At 45.8% G+C, this 14,352-nt stretch overlaps 8 protein-coding genes across 8 annotated transcripts; 4 read left to right on the top strand and 4 right to left on the bottom strand.

The window, feature by feature from the left end:
• Positions 1-581: 581 nt before the first annotated feature.
• On the top strand, positions 582-1,579 carry N7520_001497 (uncharacterized protein; the record flags this gene model as incomplete). The annotated part of the gene is made up of 3 exons (XM_057135432.1): positions 582-699; positions 752-1,384; positions 1,443-1,579. 3 exons carry the CDS (start codon positions 582-584, stop codon positions 1,577-1,579), a joined length of 888 nt encoding a protein of 295 aa, XP_057001368.1.
• A 947-nt stretch (positions 1,580-2,526) lies between these two features.
• On the top strand, positions 2,527-3,275 carry N7520_001496 (uncharacterized protein; the record flags this gene model as incomplete). The annotated part of the gene is made up of 2 exons (XM_057135431.1): positions 2,527-2,997; positions 3,048-3,275. The coding sequence occupies 2 exons, from the start codon at positions 2,527-2,529 to the stop codon at positions 3,273-3,275; spliced, it is 699 nt and encodes a 232-aa protein (XP_057001367.1).
• Positions 3,236-4,531, bottom strand: N7520_001495 (RNA polymerase II mediator complex subunit MED27 domain-containing protein; the record flags this gene model as incomplete). The annotated part of the gene is made up of 3 exons (XM_057135430.1): positions 3,236-3,496; positions 3,579-4,238; positions 4,340-4,531. 3 exons carry the CDS (start codon positions 4,529-4,531, stop codon positions 3,236-3,238), a joined length of 1,113 nt encoding a protein of 370 aa, XP_057001366.1.
• A 1,293-nt stretch (positions 4,532-5,824) lies between these two features.
• Positions 5,825-6,575, top strand: N7520_001494 (uncharacterized protein; the record flags this gene model as incomplete). Its single annotated transcript, XM_057135429.1, has 2 exons — positions 5,825-5,980; positions 6,042-6,575. 2 exons carry the CDS (start codon positions 5,825-5,827, stop codon positions 6,573-6,575), a joined length of 690 nt encoding a protein of 229 aa, XP_057001365.1.
• Positions 6,576-7,095: 520 nt separating this feature from the next.
• N7520_001493 (uncharacterized protein) lies at positions 7,096-7,314 on the bottom strand (the record flags this gene model as incomplete). Its single annotated transcript, XM_057135428.1, has 2 exons — positions 7,096-7,256; positions 7,284-7,314. 2 exons carry the CDS (start codon positions 7,312-7,314, stop codon positions 7,096-7,098), a joined length of 192 nt encoding a protein of 63 aa, XP_057001364.1.
• Positions 7,315-7,784: 470 nt separating this feature from the next.
• On the top strand, positions 7,785-8,876 carry N7520_001492 (uncharacterized protein; the record flags this gene model as incomplete). Its single annotated transcript, XM_057135427.1, has 4 exons — positions 7,785-7,889; positions 7,940-8,172; positions 8,228-8,574; positions 8,626-8,876. The coding sequence occupies 4 exons, from the start codon at positions 7,785-7,787 to the stop codon at positions 8,874-8,876; spliced, it is 936 nt and encodes a 311-aa protein (XP_057001363.1).
• A 1,715-nt stretch (positions 8,877-10,591) lies between these two features.
• On the bottom strand, positions 10,592-12,634 carry N7520_001491 (alpha-L-arabinofuranosidase A; the record flags this gene model as incomplete). The annotated part of the gene is made up of 4 exons (XM_057135426.1): positions 10,592-10,981; positions 11,037-12,376; positions 12,425-12,440; positions 12,488-12,634. 4 exons carry the CDS (start codon positions 12,632-12,634, stop codon positions 10,592-10,594), a joined length of 1,893 nt encoding a protein of 630 aa, XP_057001362.1.
• Positions 12,635-13,350: 716 nt separating this feature from the next.
• N7520_001490 (uncharacterized protein) lies at positions 13,351-14,268 on the bottom strand (the record flags this gene model as incomplete). The annotated part of the gene is made up of 1 exon (XM_057135425.1): positions 13,351-14,268. The coding sequence occupies one exon, from the start codon at positions 14,266-14,268 to the stop codon at positions 13,351-13,353; it is 918 nt and encodes a 305-aa protein (XP_057001361.1).
• Positions 14,269-14,352: the final 84 nt, after the last annotated feature.

Raw genomic sequence — 14,352 nt, 5'->3', positions numbered from 1 at the left:
ATATGAAAAAGTCAAGCTGATCAAATAATGTGGATGAAGTTATAAATAGGCCTTGATGTCTCACATGCCTTGACAGCCACAATGGCCAGTTTGGGTCTAGCCCCGCAACACATTTCAAACACCACTTCCTTCGGCCTCACAAACTCTGCTTTCACTTGCTCATGTCGCTCGTTTGACTGCAATCTTTCACTTGTTTTGCTTAGATCTAGGGCGTTGCTCTTCCTTCCTCCCCCCTTTCCCCCCACCAAATCCACAAATTTTACACATTCCTCCGTGATCGACAGAATCCAGGGTCCACCGGATCGTCCGACGTGATATTTTCATCGCCCTCCACATCGTCTTCGTCGTTCGACTCTTCAGAAAGCAGCTTCCTGGGTATCCTGGTTAAGCCAAAGAAGGGTTGCAAGCCTTTTCTTAGACGCGGATTGTGATATTTCAACCACGACAGAACTCCACTCTGCCAATCGGTGCAAGGGGTTGTTGATTAAGGCTCTTTTCGGATCAGGGGAACCTTCAGTCTCCTATCTGCTCTCTAGTCTACTTCTTTCAATTGCCTGGTATTATTCACGACAACTGTCATTATGCGGCCTATTTTGAGCATTATCTACACCTTTCTGCTACTGGGGACGATCGCCTCGGCTTGGCCCTGGTCCAATTATGGAAATATCTTTGGACGTGACATGCTAGACAGGCGTGCAGGTACGGATGGTCTGTTCGCATCTCCTAAAAAACCGCTGACTTTGTTGTCTAGACGAAACGACATCCGCATCCACGTCCGAACAAACCACCACAGTCGCTTCCCAGACCTCTACCAAGTCCTCCAGCGAGACCGGCACCTCCAGCAACACCAAGACCGCCAGTGATGAGACGGCTAGTGGCTCCACAACCACAGGCACCAACACAGACACCACCACAGGCACAGGCACCACCACAGGCACATCCAAAAACACCAAGACCAAATCATCGACCACTACCTCCAGTGTCTCGATTAACCCGGCTGCTGGCGAGGGTGGTATCTCCATGCTCACACCGGACTCAACAACAACTACCTACTACAAGATCGGACAGAACATCACCTTCGTGTGGAACTACACTTCTGTCACCGTCTCGCCTACTGCCGTGGACGTGGTGGCATCCTGCAGCTTGAACAGTGTCACCTACACCGTGACTAAGAACATGAGCATGGAAGCAACTGGTACCGCGATCTGGGATACGGGCGACTATGAGAAGACCGCCACTATCCCTTTGCTGACAGCGAGCTACACGCTCTACGTCTATGACTCGGACAAGTCTCTCAGCGACACTGCCAGCGCGGGATATCTCGGCTCAGATTCTGGATATGCTTTCGGCATGTACTTTACTCAGTCTTCCACACCACTGAGCGGTAAGTGCACACTTCCCCTCGCTCTTTTCATTAAGAAACTCGACTGACAGCTTATTAGGATTCTTCTGTGTCACTTGCAATGGTGCCTTATCGGATACTCATCGCCAGGGTCTGAAGTTCGTCGTCGGTATGGCCCTGCTCACCGTCTTTTCCTTCACATGGTTTGCGGGCAGCTTCGGCCTATTCTCCCTTTAAATTTATCTGAAGAGAGGATAGAGCTACATGACCTTCTTATGGATATATTTCTTTGACATTTAAGGCGCTATCCATTTCTTGAAAGCGACACATTACGACTAATAGCAAGAAAACGGCGTTTGTGGATTTTTGGTTGGGATGCATTCTTGCTTCTTTTTCTGGTTTATTTCTTTTTCTTAGTAAAAAATTGGCATCAGGTTCATACTCAATAGTTCCCACTGATATTTATTTTTAGTCAATGTATTTTCTTCACTACATGCCACTCAAGGTATCAATCTAGATCATGAGACCCCAACTTTTATGCCCCTCTGTAATTTTCCTTCATAGGCCCTGGAGTGAGAACCCTGAACTCCCCAGCATGACGGAACCTTCAAAAACCGGTTTGGGATCATCAAACTCCTTGTTTATTGTACATGTAATCCCTCTTAGAACTTTGGTAAGACACTGGAGTACTTGCAAGACTCTAGCTGCAAGCAATATAACAATTCTTTGTCCCGGGTAAGTTTTTGAAAGATGGCATTATCAAGACCTGAAACCACATAGTTCCGGAAAAGAGCCTCATGTTGTTCCATGCATCAAAAACTATAGTCATTTTTGGTAATATTAACTCTCAAACTGTTTGTAAGAAGATGGAAACAAGCGTATGAATTCTTTGCATGAGAAAGAAACAAAGAACGAAGGGAACAAGATCCTGTCTGTATCACGTCAATTGGATTGAGAACTAGTCTATACAAAACCAAGCATGATGCTGTACCTGCATCGAACACTCAGGACTATGAATCTTTCATATTTGAGAACTTCTCTTCTTCTTTCCTGTATTAAGTTTCGAATTCCCCAAACAATCAACCCTGACCAAGAACTTTCCTCATCTCTGATTCCTTCACACTGTATTCTTTATCGCCGAAGCCACCCACCACCACCGCCACAGAAAGACAACAAGAGGAACGATGTCACCGAAAGAGAAGAAAAATATAGGCTGGATCTGGCCTAAAGACCCTCGCCCAGGAAACTCAAGCAGCTGGCCACGTCACTGGCGTTTCCTGGATGTCATGACGAACAAGGGACCCGACGTTTATGTTGGTGTGATCAACAAAAAACCCAGGTTTTCATCATCGAGATCCAATTCCAAGTCCACGTCCCCAGAGCGACTGACAACATCCAATCAAAGCAACAAGCCTATCAAAAGCACGAACTGGGATCGCTGGAAGGAGCCTACACCATCCAACTCCCCGAACTCCGACGACACAGTATGGGATGGCTCCTCGGATTCCTCTCGAGCTGCCAATTCTAGATCTACTTCGACTTCTTCCAAATCAAAGCCAAAGGCCCAATTACCCTGGGCTCGTCGAGAAGATGAAGAGCGCTACGATTATCGCCAGCGGATGTACAAGGTTCCAGACATGGGGACGTGGAGTGCAGTAGAGTATTGTTCTTCTGGGGGAAGGGGTCGCATTCTAAGGGGGAGAAGCATCATGTGCCGAGGCGTTATCGGGATGTGAATGGAGTTGAATACCCCGCGAATTACTGGCATGATATTGTTCATGGGAAGCATGATGATGATGACGATTGTCGAACCAATAGTCTTGCTGCTCAGAATCGGTATAATTGGAATCGGGACGATGAGTGTGCTACTAGGAGTCATGGGAATGATCGTCGTCATGCCAGCTGGGACCAGGACACTCGGAACTGGAATTGATTGGAATTGGAGAGCAGAAGCATGGTTTGCATTCTAAGTTGTGTGCTTTTTGGGAACAGAGTGCGCTTTTCAAGCGCAGCTTGGGTGAAAGGCGTTAAAGACGAAGAGATGAGATTGATTACCTGTTGAGGGTTGGGTGGATTGCGCTCGGCGGATTGTTGGGAGTTGTGCGGCGTTATTGGTGAGCTGGGTACATTTGGCACAAGGTGTTTGTTTGATATCTGCATATGATGCGATCATGTCCTAAAAGCGTGTGAGAACCAATGAAAGTCTTTTTTTTATTAATCGAGTACAGGCACGTACCAATAAGAAAGCGAGATCCCATTTGCGTGGCCGCGAGTTTAAGCATTCGAGAACTGCCTGCTCAAGTTTGGTCGTGGATCGACCTGGTGCCACTCTGCTGGATACCTGCCAACCAGACACAGTAGATGAATTGTAGTCCCGCACACCTGCGACCAGGAAGACCATTCCAGCCCTTGCAAGGGCGATAGCCAGGGAAGTCTGATTCTGTCCCTTGATTACACGGACACCGGGGATGGCCCGTTCGACAAATCTTTCAATGACAGAAGTCCATTCTCCTTCTGATGATAACGCCTTCGTGCGCGCGGTGTCTTCCTCTTCTCGTAACCGCTCGTCTTCCTTTGCCTTCTCAGCCTTGGACAGCTCTGCAAGGAGAACATCGTAGTCTTTCTCCCACATGCCCGTAGGTTGGAGAATCTGGCCATTAGCCTCTCTCAGGCGCGCCTCAACATGCGTCCAAACAGGTCTCATCTCCGGACCGCGCCACATGGACTGGAATTGCTCGATATCGGAAATTCGAGAGCGGATTACATTTTGAAGATCATTTCGTAGAGCCGCTGGTGACTCAGCCACTGGGTTGTTGGTTGAGGGTCCGTTTGGACTTGATATAGGGCCAAGGGGCTCTAAGACTCCGGCTGGGACGAACGGACGAAGTTCGTGGATCTAGAGATGTTAAACTAGGGTCTTGATCTTCGGAGAAATGATGTTTGCTTGACAAGGAGATGTTCACAGACGAAAAGATGCGCAAGGTACGTAACACTCACCTTGCGTTCGAGCTCTTGCAGCTTTGCCAGTGACGACACTAGTTGGATTTCAGACTCCCAGTTGACAGGTTTGGGATCATCTTTGTTTGTCTGAGTAGCACCTTGTGCGTCAACGGCTTGATTCTCCATATTTGTGGGTCCGAAAGTAGCCGTTGAATTGCCTGCCTGGGCTGATGTTGGTGCGGTAGACATGATATAAGAAAGTGAAAAGAAGTTCCTTCGGGCCAACGGGCAGTCCAGTTGATCGTGAAAACGTCCTAATACCACCACCCAGATTTTCAAACACAGTTTTAACTTGCAGAACCCCTCAAAGCGGGTATTTAGACTGGGCTGGGGATTAATGGCAATGCGCCCAGCCAAATGAAGCGTTTAGGGTTTTTGGGGTGCCTGAAGGAGGACCGTATTTGTTAGGCGGGATTATTGTATGTGTTTGCAAAATTCCAAGATGTATACAAAAGAATGTAATGGAGCCTCAGAACCCTGGTCTTAATTGGTTGTTGTCGTAATTCACTTTGTGAATGTGAGGGAGAAGCGGGAGACTAAGCACTGCCACAGACATTATCTCGTCAGCCTCTGTGGCTAGTGATTGATCTCTGGCAGAATAGCCAAAGCGGTAATGTTGGAATTGCCAAGTTAATGGCCCACCTTGCGCTAGTCCAAATTTGGAACTAAAGGCTGAGAAGTTCAACATTGCTCTAAATCTTCTGTTTCAAGATTAGACAATCTAGGAGTAGAAATGGAATAAGTACAGTGTGATTGATAATCTAGAAATTAAATCTCTATTGTTCAATATAGAAAGCATCAATTTCAGTGTCTTAGTTCGATGCTAAAATATCACTTGATGTAAACGATTCAAAGCCCGGGCAATGCTTTTTTCTAGGATAATGATATATTGAGCCTATTAGTGGATATCTCAAAACACCTCATATTTCTTTAAACAACCATGATTTGGTCTCGGACCGAGTCAAGGACTATTGCCGTAAGACACGAGCGAAGACAAAGAGTATATCAAACTAAGTAGTACCATTTCTGCTTACCTAGGTTGAAACCTAAAAATAAACACGTATTGAACTAGAACATATTGCAGCATTGTTTCAACTAACACAGTGTAGTTTGCATCTAACAAAAAGTCCCTGCCATATCTAGCAATAAAATATTGACATTCAAAGTGTTTCAAGGTTGGACGATGTCTCAACCCCGGAGCCTTTGTTGGAAAGCTCCACAGAGCATTCCAAAACTTTAGACCTCGTTTCTACTGCAGCATATATGAAATGTATATAACCTTTTTCTGATTAATACTCAATCCAGACAAGACTCCCACGTGCACCTTCACAAATACCAATAACGACCAACCTCCAAGGCTACATCTCAGTCTACTAATGTAAGTCTCAGACAGCATCTGCATCAAACAGACATCCAGAACAAAGGCCGAAGTAAATATGGCTAATACTAGGCCAAATATCAAGAAATTAAACAATTTCCACTATGCCCCCCAAGAGAAACCGTGGTGCCAGATCCCTTGGGGAGACCTGCCAGAGATGCTTTCTCCGACTGGCTAGGTTCCCTGACCACTTTTGTATGTGGAACGAGGACTATAGGGCATGCCAGCATTGCAGAAATGTTCGCCACCGCTGCCACCCGGTAAGTGCACTGCAACTGCACGGACTGTTGACTAGAATATGTCAAGCTAATCAACTTGTAGCTTCCCCTGGAGTTCCAAGATGAGGCCGAGGAGGCCATGCTCGGACCTGCCAATTTGCTCGCAGAGCGGGTTCAGGTTATGCTCCAGAAGGTCCGCAGACGCACTCACAAGGTCAACCAGGAGAGGGCATTCGAAGAGCCTGCTACCGCTGGTATGCATGAGAGCGAGGAGAAGGGCGAGGACAAGGACGAAGATTGTAATATAGACGCCGCTGCCGAGGAGCAGCTTCACAGCTCGCTTGCTACTACAGAAGACCATGGTGATTCCGAAATCGATGAGGCTGCAGAAGAGCAGCTTCAAAGCTCACTTGCTGCTGCTGCAGAACGCGGCGATTCTGACCTGAATATTTCCGCAGAACATCAACTTCACAGCTTCCTTACTGCAGCTGCAGTGTATGAGGATTCTGAGACTGATGACGCTACCGGAGAGCAATCTCCAATCTCTCTTGCTTCAGAGGCAAGAGAAGTGGAACCACAGCAAGAGACAGAATATTGGTATAGCCAGAACAGATTGGGGCGATGGACGCGAACCTGATGGTAGGTACTACGTGAAATGAGGGATTTCAATCACGGTCCCAGAGGCTTGGAATCTTGCGGTAGCCTCTGATCCAGGGGCTTCATGTTTGGATTTTGAAGTTGGGATTTCATCACGGATTTATCATAGATTTCATAGATAGAGTTACACAATTGATCTTCGCTTTGCGTTTCTTCGTCCCCCTTAAGTGGTATTAGTTCTTTGCATATGCGTCCTACTTCTATCTACATGTGATAACTAATTATCTGTAGGCTGAAGTAGTGGCGGGATTAAGGTTGCCAGCAGGTCATGTACGTGAATAGATGATATAGGGGACGTAAGAAGTGGATTATCTTATAGAATTATCTTAAGGGAGATCTATTTCTTCACATATGATGTCAATTCCACCCGAAATATCCTCATGGCAGAGTCACCAAAAGAGTTGAGACTCTGCATCCCCATGGAATAACCAAATCACATCTGTACCCGAAATCGCCTCGCTAAACAACCCATTGACCTAGAAAATCACACAGCCATCTAGTCAAGATCTAGCAGCCTTGGGAGGGTACTTCTTTCCCTCCCTCTCGACCTGAGGAGCACACGAACACCACTTGCTCTCAGGCACAGAGTCCATGACGGACGGAATGTGGGCGCCACAGCCCCACCAGGACACCTTGTCTAGGAACCGATTAGCCATAGCATCTAAGTAATTTTCATCAACAAACTTACTGCAGGTGGAGCACTGAGCCTTCATGCACATATTGAAAGTTGTTTTGTGTTTGAAAGATGGATGTGAGAGGTAAAGAATGTCAAACTTGAGTGAACTGATCGAAGACGCGGAGAGCGGGATCTTCTTTTATATCGCTTCGGTGTCTTAGTCATGAACGCCGATGATGAAGCCCGAGGCTGGACCCCGATCTCGTATCGGTGTTCCCTTATGCGAAACTAGACTTAATTGAAATATATGCTTTTTTGGTGTGTTGATCGTTTAATTGCCCCTGGATAATGCCTAATTCTAACTTAGTTGTGGTCTTGAAATTGTTGAAAGATCCTCAAGCAGATTGGTAATTGGTGGGGCAGATCGGAGGTGAAACCCGAGCCTTGGATTCCGATCTTCACAACGCAGACAACAATTGGGCGCCATACAGAGACAGCCAGGATCATCGCAGTACAGACGCAGATCCTATGCCTGTATGAACAAAAAGTCCGAAGAGCCTAGCAAAGATCAAAATGACTGTCATCGCTGTTGCCGGAGGATCGGGAGGGGTGGGGAAGACCTTGGTCGAGAGGTTGCTTCAAGAATCTAAATTCAAAGTCATTGTGCTATCTCGCCAAGTAAGACTTATTTTTACTCTTGATCAAGACAATTGCTCATTGAATAAAAGTCCGCTCAGCAATCATCTTTGCCGGGAGCCCTGATTGTGCAAATCAACTACGACGATGTTGGGTCCTTGGCAAAGACACTCGATACTCATAACGTCCACACCATCATATCTGCCATTGGCCTTGTGTCCGATGAGACCAGTCAATCCCAATTAAATTTGATTGATGCAGCGGAGTTATCAGCCACAACCAAGCGGTTCATTCCGAGTGAATTCTCGTTCATTCAAACAGCAGAGTGAGCCGAAAATAATCACTCCCGTGTCCAATCCGCTAATTTTTTTCTACAACAGTCTTCTCCAGATAGATCCTAGTATTAAGTACTGGCTCGATGCAGCCAGCCGTCTGGAAAATAGCTCGCTCAAGTACACCCGTGTCATCCCAGGTTTTTTCATGGACTACTGGGGCATGCCGCATATTCAAACCAACCTGCACCCCTACACTTTCGGAATCAACATCTCCAAGCGTGAAGCTGCTATTCCTGGCGATGGAAACGATTCGATATGTATGACCTACACACATGATATGGCGAATTATGTGATCAAAGCACTGGATCTCGATGAGTGGCCCGAGTTTAGCGTGATCGTGGGAGACAAAGTCACCTATAACCAGATTTTGAGCATGGCAGAAGATATTACTGGTAATTATTCTTCTATTATCAAGTTCTGGAATGCTCACTGACTCTACAAAGGATCCAAATTCAAAGTCACGTACGATAGTGTCGATATGATCAACGCAGGGGATGTTACCGTACCGCCGAGTCTCGATGATGGAGAAGAGGATTCAATCGATGAGCTGAAAGAGGTTACAGCGCTAGTCAGCCGGCTTACTGTCTATGGTGTTTTTCAATTGCCCAAAGAGAACAGGCTGAATGCCCAGTTCCCAGATGTGCGACCTATTACCATGAGAGAATTATTGGAGAAATGCTGGACAGGCAGGTAAAGACAATTCAATTTCGCTTTTACTTCAAGATACATCAATCTACAATCAATTTGAACTGCTTCACATTTAAACACGACATATCCAGGAGCTCGGTAGATGAACATGCGTTTATTCACGAAAGTCACCACGAAATTGAACCCAACTTAACAAAGTTTACCGGGATTGATCACCCCGACACAAACATTGCGACCCGGAATCAGATTAGAGCACCAGGGATTGATATCTGGATTCCAACACAGGAGCTGGTCTATGGTGAAGGTGTTTTCGTTTTGCGAGATAATGTCCCAACACGTATCTCCCACGTGCACTTTATAAAACTGGTTGCCTGGATTGAAAATGTAAGTATTCGAGTTGAGAAAGTGCTGTTTGGATTAACTAACAACGAGGCGTATAGCTCTCCGGGGAACTATCGATCTTGATCAAATTCGAGTCTACAGGGACAGACAGGGCTAGGGATGTGAGGCCCAGCCAAATGATAGCTTTGGTGGATGAGTTAACCATGGCTTGGTTTGCTCAACTAGAGGAGAGGAGCTTGAAAATAGAAAGAGTGTTGCTAAGAGATTTCAGATAGCGACTGAATAATGAAAACCTTGGAATGTTCTTGAACCATTTAATAACGACCTCTTCTACATAGTGTGTAAATGCTTCAATACTTCAGACATTCCAACGTTGTCGACCATCCCGACCAACCTCCAACCCTCGGTCCCTGCAAGAATCCGATAGCTAAAATTCAACTGCGCGCACTGTACCACCATCGCAGGACTTGTCTTGTGAAAAAATAGCTCATGGGTAGAGCTAATAAAATCTCTGTCAAGACAAGGTTGCAGCGACTATTCATGCAACCATGTCCACATACCTCAGATGCTTCATGAATATAATCAAGTGGCGCTGCAATAATCATAACCAGTATCATCCAAAACAGTCTCCGTTTGTCTCTCCAATTGTCTGCATCGCATATGTCTCGGGAGGATTGATGGGTCCCGTTTGTGTTATACTGTTACATTCCACTGAAGAAACTGTGACCTTATGACTTTGATACATGACTCTGGTAATACCCTCGGCCGATATGGATGTTACGGTGGATTAAGCTAGGGGAGCAAGCTGTGGTTCGACCGGATATTATTACTGGCAAAGCCTGTGCCACACTTCAACTTTAGGGTAGTTCCGAGGGATATTAGACTCATTTAGAGCTCGCTGCAGGAGGATTTACGATCTGAATAGTCATATCTTTAGATTGGGGATGTCGTGTACCATGAAACGGTCATTACATGCATTGAAGTCTAGATTCCCCTGCTTCGCGTTGGACATGTCTGAAGTCTGAAATGCTGGATCATAGATGTTGGGTACCATCTTTGATTGTTCTGTGAAGCTTAATTTACTCATCTGACTGTTCTTGAATGATTCTAGACTCTAGACTCTAGAGCTGGCAACTGTTTTCTGCATCATTGCCTATCTCCATAGTTCATAGACATTTCATCACGCCATAATGCATGCGATGGAGTGGATTTCAAGACAGTTTACCGCAAAACTTTCTGTGGCACTCAATTAAAGTCTAGTAGAATTGTCTGAATACTATACATTGTTGCTGTGAAAGAAAAAATCAGCTCATTCACTGGCGATGAGCTGTCCATGCGAGAAATGCCGTATGAAATTGGCAAAACCATAATGGCTAGTCGCGTCAACGCTTTGATGAGACGTGAACGTGCATACTTTCATTATGTAACGGCCAAGACAGCAACTGCCCAGGGGTCCATTTTGACCGAGTATGTCCCGTTCTCACTGTGAACCTTTGTGGTTACCGGCTCAACTTCAAGTTGATAAGGCTTGTTGCCTTGAGACTGTGCCCCGGCGAGCATTTCCAGACTCCCTGAACTAGTGTCAAGAATGCTGATGGTAATATCTTGGTCCATCGGGCCATAATTCGCCAGCTTCACATAATATTGTGAGTCCGTCTTCGTAGCCACCCAATAGAGAGGTCCAAAATCCGCGGATGAATTAACCGGAAGCACCATATCTCCTTTGTTCGAAGCAAACATCTTCTGAACAAAATAAGATGTCGACAGCGTCATCGATCCAGGAGTTGAATTGAATCCATAAAGAGTTGGCTGGGTTTGTGAGTTTAGTCTTGAGATGGACCAATATTCAATCAGACAAACTTACCGACCACGCTATAAGCCCAAAATGCTCCAACATAGGCGCATACGCTGCCATCTTGACGATATCACTATTGCGCTCCATGCCAATCATGTAAACCGCCTCACTGCAGCTGCCTTGCATAAACGACCAATATGTCCCCTCCGCATCCGAGGTATTCCGACATCCGTATTCGCCAACCATGACCGGTTGACTTCGAGGCTGGTTATCAAATTGATCGAACAACGCCACGAAATCATTCGGAGACCGATACAAGTGCAGATCGATAATAACACCTTCAGGTAACGGTGCTGGTAGACAGGAATAGTCGCCATTCGAGGCAACAAGCGTGATGTTAGGATATTGGTCATGGATGGCCGTGTAAATTTGGTTGAAGCGATCGGGGTAGGTATCACACCCGCCAGTGAGATCATCTTCGTTCCCGATTTCAATATACTCAATCTTCCACGGCTCGGTGCGACCGTTCTGGGCGCGCATTTTTCCGAATTTGGTGGATGTGTTGCCAAACAGATATTCTAGCTCGTTCATGATATCCTCGACGAATGGATGGAGGTCGGATCCAGATACTATTCCTCCGTAGGACTTGCCGGACCAGACCGCCAGTAATGGCGTCATTTTCATGTCTTCACACCACCATAGATATTCATCGAGACCCAGGGCATCGGTATTGGGATAGAACCAATCGCTATCTCTTCCGGGTCGGTCAACCAAAGGTCCAATTGTCGTGTTCCATTTCCAACGAGTATCAATCTGCAGGCCCTCGATGTTGTTTCCGCCCGGGAATCTAAGGAAATTGAATTTCACTTTCTCTAGTACTGTTGCCAGATCCTCGCGTAATCCATTCTCCCTGTCATTGTATGTGGGTGGAAACAGTTGAATGTATCCAAAATTCAATGAGCTTCCGGCAACTTTTGAGCCATCAAATGTCAAGTGCCACTCATTTTCTCCATCAGGCGACATACTGGAGTTGAATGTTGTCTTGATTTGGGTGAAATTTGCGTCTGTACTGTCAACAGTTATGTTATGGTCGGCATAAACAATACCACTGTGTGATCCAACAAGCTGGAGATTGATGGTCCCGGAGTAGTTCCCCATCATCCAAAATGAACTGTTGTATGTAGCATTCACAGTCGGGATTCCACTATAACCGGTATTTGCGAAACCAACATATTCAGTTGCATTTTCTGGAACTGAAACACCCAGTGAAGACGTGATGGCATCGCTCACAGGATGATCTGTGTCCTGAAATATTTCCACCGTCCCTACAGGTGCGTATGCTGTCATTCCAAGACTGCTCCCTTGGAATCCATTGTTTTGAAGTAGCTGTCCATGGATTCCACCATCACCTGTACAAATTTGTTAGTGATAATGTGGTATGCACGAAGGTGGCTTACCTGAATGATCCATTTCCTAAATAGAGTCAGCAACAGTAATCAGAGCGAGTTAAGTGGTTTGACCTCAAACATGATTCCGTAGAGTAATGAACTTGATTTATTTCCACCTTCTCGGGAAACTGATAATTCAACCGAACCGACTGCCTTGGTGATACATAATGTGGTGACTATGGTCAAGCCCAAGGGCACACGTTTCAATCCCAACCTCATGTTGGGAGAGTTCAGTAGTTGAAGTCAGAAAAGGTGAAGTCAATCAAGATCTGCATGAAAATTTTTTTAAGTAGGTCTTGGAAATAGATTCATAGGGTAAGCACTCAATGGAACTCTACAGTGAATCATGGCATCATGGAGTTAAAACTTACAAATCGTGGATTTTGCCAACCACCATCAAATTTCGAGCCGAAGGCTCATTTAAAAAAAGATTGTTTTACGACTCTCTAATATCTTGAGTCTGTGAATAAATTGTCTTATGTTGCTAATAATGTCAAGGCGATAGTAAGTCATGACGTCGGTTATTTCTGTGAACGCGGCAGTACCATCGGAATCGATGAGAAACCAGAATGACAATAATCACACCGGTACATCTCTCTCAACTATACGTGACGATAAATTAGCCGTGAAAATGGCCAGACTTGGCGCCATTCAAGTATCCAATATATACCAGAATCTTACTATACGCACCCCCTTTGAAAGTCTAAAATTCATCACGTACCAACCCAATATCCATTTTTATTCCGCTTTTTACAGTTGTCAGAGCCTGGAGAGAGGAACCAGGAGAGCAAGTGCATTTCATATTAATGCAAGTCAAAGATGAAATGTGTTAGAAGTGTATGTGCTCGAACGAGATCGTGTGTAGTTGTAAACAAGAGTATTTTATGCATACCAGATAGAGTCCAGGCAGAAACCAGGAATAATTCAGGCCATAATCAGGCACCAATGTTTCTCACGGGCATCGGATATGGACAGACAGTTTCTCCATGGTCAGGCTCAACCCAAATGTCCATAGAACTGACCATGTTCAACCCTGCTTGCAAATCACCTTGAGCTTGATCGGTATCCTTTCTTTTATCAGGAGTCTGGCATTCTTCCATCCTGGGGGACAGGTCTTCGCTTCCTAGAGGGTTGGGTGGGGAAGAACTGTCCATATCCAACCCTGGTTTCGAACCACTTTGAGCTTGAACAGTATCTTTTATTCCAACAGATCTCTGAAATTCATCCACCCTCGCGGATAAGTCTTCACTTCTTGGAGGATTGGGTGGGGCAAAATCGATATGAAATTCGTGCTTTTCTGTTCTTCTCCAAGAGTAGCGGGGTTGGAGTGTCATCGTCACAGCACCGATGAAATTGTGGTCTGGGGGGTCTTTCCCAATAACTCCGATCTTGATGATCGGCACACCGCGTGAATATTTGTAGTGACCACCACGCGTCCATGTCCATGAGACTGCTTGAGTTGGGCGAGGCACACATAGAGAGCCTTTAAACCGCCAATTAGGCAAACCATCAAACACGCGCTCTTCCCCATAGCTCCCAAGGCTACCACCACCTACCCCAGCATCTATACTGGGATTGATATCGAAGTGCTGAGTATATTGTTGCTCTGATGTATGCTTGATCTCGTCCGCCGGTGCCACGTCTGTGAGCTCAAACCTCGTGACAACATCCTGCGAGAACTTGAGTTCAGCCGTTGCCCCGTCGGCCACGGGTTTGATGCTCTTTTCATCCAAATCGAAGTCGAAGTATAGGAGGCATACTCGGTCGTTGCCCATTCGGCCCCAAGCTGTTCGCGGCTCGGAGGTAGATGTAGGAAGGCGGTGGGTGAAGCTGAATTGTAATTTTTTAGACATTATCCTGTCTCCATTTTGTATTGGGAACCTGGATCTTGCTTTCCTATGGAACATAGCCTCAATGTAGTTTGAATATATGTGTTG

The sequence above is a fragment of the Penicillium odoratum genome, assembly GCF_028828045.1.
Source record: "Penicillium odoratum strain IBT 22623 chromosome Unknown utg000001l_segment0_segment0, whole genome shotgun sequence".
In the NCBI taxonomy this organism is placed as follows: domain Eukaryota; kingdom Fungi; phylum Ascomycota; class Eurotiomycetes; order Eurotiales; family Aspergillaceae; genus Penicillium; species Penicillium odoratum.
The sequence above is the reverse complement of the archived record's forward strand: the minus strand, read 5'-3'. Positions and strand labels throughout refer to the sequence as shown.